This window comes from Oryx dammah, unplaced genomic scaffold, assembly GCF_014754425.2.
Source record: "Oryx dammah isolate SB20612 unplaced genomic scaffold, SCBI_Odam_1.1 HiC_scaffold_23, whole genome shotgun sequence".
Lineage (NCBI taxonomy): Eukaryota > Metazoa > Chordata > Mammalia > Artiodactyla > Bovidae > Oryx > Oryx dammah.
This window is the reverse complement of record NW_024070207.1, coordinates 131594777-131598814: the sequence shown is the minus strand read 5'-3', so window position 1 is coordinate 131598814 and position 4038 is coordinate 131594777. Positions and strand designations below refer to the sequence as shown.

Here is a 4038-nt window from a genome sequence, read left to right as displayed (position 1 = left end):
CCCTACGTGCCACAGCTGCTGAGCCCTGTCCTGTAGAACCTGGAGTCTCAGCTGCTGAAGCCTGTCCTGTAGAACCTGTGAGTCTCAGCTGCTGAGCCCTGTCCTGTAGAACCTGGAGTCTCAAATGCTGAAGCCTGTCCTGTAGAACCTGCGAGTCTCAGCTGCTGAAGCCTGTACTGTAGAACCTGCGAGTCTCAGCTGCTGAGCCCTGTCCTGTAGAACCTAGAGTCTCAGATGCTGAAGCCTATCCTGTAGAACCTGCGAGTCTCAACTGCTGAGCCCTGTCCTGTAGAACCCGTGAGTCTCAACTGCTGAGCCCTGTCCTGTAGAACCTGCGAGTCTCAACTGCTGAGCCCTGTCCTGTAGAACCTGGAGTCTCAACTGCTGAAGCCTGTCCTGTAGAACCTGCGAGTCTCAGCTGCTGAGCCCTGTCAGGCCCAGCAGTCACCTGCCTGTGTCTGCAGCAGCTCTGAGGTGAGCTCTGCTCCCCGGAGTTCTTGGGGTACAGCTTCTAGGACTGGGGGGAACCCCGGGGAGCAGGTGGGGGGATGCTGGGAGCAGAGGGGACCAGAGGCCAGAAGTGACCTGCACTCTCCTTCCTGTGTCCTGCAGACTGGGAGGAGTTGGGAATGGAGCTGGGAGGAACTGGGTGGCCAAGCCCTGGAGATCCTGGAAGAGACCATGACTGAGGGGGCCCTGGGACCACGTAGGCACCCCAAGGGCAGCCCTGGCCTGCTGAGGGGGGCTGGACCCCAGGGACCTGGGGGGTTCATCCCGAGTCACATGCTCACCACCCACCGGGGTTAGGGTTAGCGCCTGTCCACCCCACCTAGCAGACCCAGGAGGATGGAGACCAGCAGGGGCTGAGCTGAATGAAGGGGAGCGGCCGGAGGCACAGGTGCCCTGAGGCCCTGGCTAGCTGGCTCCCCGGTCTGTTCATCACTCTGAGAGGGGCCTCTGCTCCCGGCCCTTCCACAGCCCCGCTTCTCCACCCCATGCAGGACCTGGCTGTCAACAAGAAGCCCGAACTTGTATTTTCCTTTAGGTGAAAACACCTAACGCCTGTGCAGTGGGTTCTGTGTACTGGGCCCTACCAATGAGCAGCTCCTTCCCGCTTGCTGGGTCCTTGTTTTAATAACTCCCTGGACACCGCCGTGTTCAAGGGCAGGCTGGTCGGATAGGACCCGTGGGAGATACACAGCAGACACACAAATTGGACCTGCCTGCCTAGAGGGCAGCGTTCACGAGGTGTCTGCTGGGCGGCCGGTGCACAAAAACCACAGAGGCTAGTTTACACACACACACCGCACAAAGCTTTTACTGTCTGGTGTGTGGTCAACCATCCTGGACAGAAATCTGCTCCCCAGACGCCCCGACGGTCGGCCAGAACCACTCAAGAGTCCCACAGGATCCCGTCGCCACCAGGCTGGCGGGGGTGGGGACGGTGGGGTTGGGGGCGAACACCCAACACACGTGCTTGTCTCTGGGACTGAAATGTGCAGCGCCCTCATCTTTGGGGAGGGAGGAATCCTTTCACCCCGGAAACAGCTTCCGGAACCTTCCGTAAGCAGAGTCACTGATGATGACTTTCACATCGGCAGCCCCAGCCTCGGGGATCACGTCCACCGCCTGCACCGTGGCCTCCTGGTGAAGCCAGCTGCGAGGAAGACACCATTGGCGGGGGGGTGGGGTCACAAGATTGGTGGGCGGGACACGCGATTGGTCGGCAGGACATGCAACTGGTGGGGGGGACACGCGATTGGTGGGGGGACAAGCGATTGGTGGGCGGGACAAATGATAGGTAGGCGGGAGACTATTAGTGGGCGGTGACACAATTGATAGGAGGGAAATGTGATTGGTGGGAAACGCAACTGGTGGGAGGGAGACGTGATTGGTGGGAGGGACATGAGATTGGTGGGAGACACAACTAGTGGGAGGGACACACGACTGGTGGGAACCAAGACCCCAACAGTGTCTGAACCCCTACCCAGCCTTCCCGCGATTGGGAGGCCAGTATCTCCCACAGTCCTGGCGAGTGGACACAGGGCCATACGCCTGCTCGTGCAGGGACGGAGACGCAACTGATGGGAATGGAGCCCCTGACCAAGCCTGAAGCCCCACCCAGCCTTCCCAGGGTAGGGTGAGGTAATTGAGGGTGCGGGTGCGTTTCGAGGCATGGACACATGGCCAGACCCCTGCTCGTACGTGGTGAACGTGGGGACGCGGGGGTGACAAAGCCGCCCAGCACCGTGGCCTAGCCCGCTCACAGGAATGACACCCCACCCAGCACAGCGATCATCGGCGCTGCCAACCCTCCAACCAGGCCCACCCCACGCACCTCAGCTGCGGTCCGGCCAGCCACACGCGCAGGGTGAGGGTCCGTCTCCCCGTGGCTCGCAGGACGGCGTCCTCCACCCTGGCCATCAGCTCATCCAGCCCGAGCCCCAGGAGGGCAGACACAGCCAGGACGTCGGGCTCCGCCGGTGTGTACCTGTCCAGGCGGACGGCACAGCACGCTCAGCAAAGTCGAGCTCGCCTGGGTACCAGGTCGCCTCGTTGTGGACTCGTACCATACACTCCAGGGATGGGGGGCTCACCCGGGCACCAGGTCCACTTTGTTGTGGACTTCCACCATGCTCTCCAGGAGGGTGTTTGGCAGGCCCAGGCCCCGCAGGGCTGACAGGACACTGGCCTTCTGCAGCTCCGTCTCGGGGTGGCTCACATCTCTGACATGGACGATCAGATCCTGAGGACCAGGCGGGCCAGGTGGTCAGATCTTGGGGCCAGGGGCTCCCACCCCCAGCCCCGGAGGACCCGCCAGCCCCAGGACACTGCTCCTCCCGGTGAGGGCAGAGCTCCCCAACATGGGGGCCTATGCCCTGAGGGGAGGGTGAGACCTGAGATCACAGGGTGGCTCTGTGGTGCACGCAGCCCCCCCCAGCCCCCTCCTTAGGGTTTCCGGAGAGGCTGCCACTCCCTGGGCACCTGGACCCCAGAGACTGCTCGGCACCCCCAAACCTCTGTCCTCCCGGTCTCCCGCCCCACAGTACTGACCCCCACCACCAGCCCGCCCAGCCACACTGCCATGTTCTCAGCTCTGGGCTGGCCCACCTTTCTGTGAAACCTCAAGCTCGCATTTTAAAGAAGTTCTTTCCCCGTTTCATGTTTTACACGCAGGTTCCTCATGCATTGGGAAAATAGAGATAAAAAGGAAGTAACAACCGAGGGTAATTCTGTCACGAAAAGGAGGTGCTCTGTCTGGTTTTAAGGGATTCACGTCTAGGTTCTCTTTTTGATGAAATAAGTTTTCTTTTACTTCAGGTTTCATGTCAGAAATTTTACATTTTAAGGAACCTTGGAGGATGAAGCTGACAGCTGCATGGTGCCCTCAGCCTCAGCTGCTGTGACCTAGAAGGTCCCAGGGTGCCTGTCCCTGGGCCCTGCCGCCCCCCTGCTGAGTAAACGCCAGGCTCTGTTGGGATTCACTGTCTCTGGGCCCCGGATACGGCCAACACAGAAAGGGAAACCCCTCTTCGTTAGGATTTCCTTCGGAAAAACTACTGTTGTAGGGCTTCCCTGGTCACCTTCCTGGCAAGTGGTAAGAAATCCACCTGCCAGTGCAAGAGATGAGGGCTCAGTGCCTGGGCCGGAAAGATCCCACGCATCGCGGAGCAGCTAAGCCGGTGCGTCACAACAAATGAGCCGGCACGCTGCAACGGGTGACCGCCGCGGGCTAGAGCCCCTGCTGGGCCACAAGAGAAGCCATCACGACGAGAAAACAGGGCACCACAACCAGGAAGAGGCGTCACGCCCGCCACAATTAGAGAGAGGCGGCCCCCTGCACCACAATTAGACAGAGGCCCCCCACACGCCACAATTAGAGAGAGGCGCCCCATGCGCCACAATTAGAGAGAGGCGGCCCCCCGCCCCACAATTAGAGAGAGGCACCCCACGCGCCACAATTAGAGAGAGGCGGCCCACGCGCCACAATTAGAGAGAGGCGCCCCACGCGTCACAATTAGAGAGAGGCGCCCCACG

The 4038-nt window shown here is 60.8% G+C and overlaps 1 protein-coding gene across 1 annotated transcript in view; it reads right to left on the bottom strand.

Annotated features, from left to right (window-relative positions):
- Window positions 1–1290: 1290 nt before the first annotated feature.
- The window catches only part of GTPBP6 (GTP binding protein 6 (putative)), a 9122-nt gene continuing 6374 nt past the window's right edge, over window positions 1291–4038 (bottom strand). The window contains exons 8-10 of the mRNA XM_040266432.1: window positions 2598–2746; window positions 2339–2491; window positions 1291–1657 (exon numbers count right to left, since the gene is read on the bottom strand). Of these exons, the coding sequence (XP_040122366.1) occupies window positions 1534–1657; window positions 2339–2491; window positions 2598–2746 (426 nt within the window). The 3' untranslated portion in view covers window positions 1291–1533. The remainder of the gene's footprint in view (window positions 1658–2338; window positions 2492–2597; window positions 2747–4038) is intronic.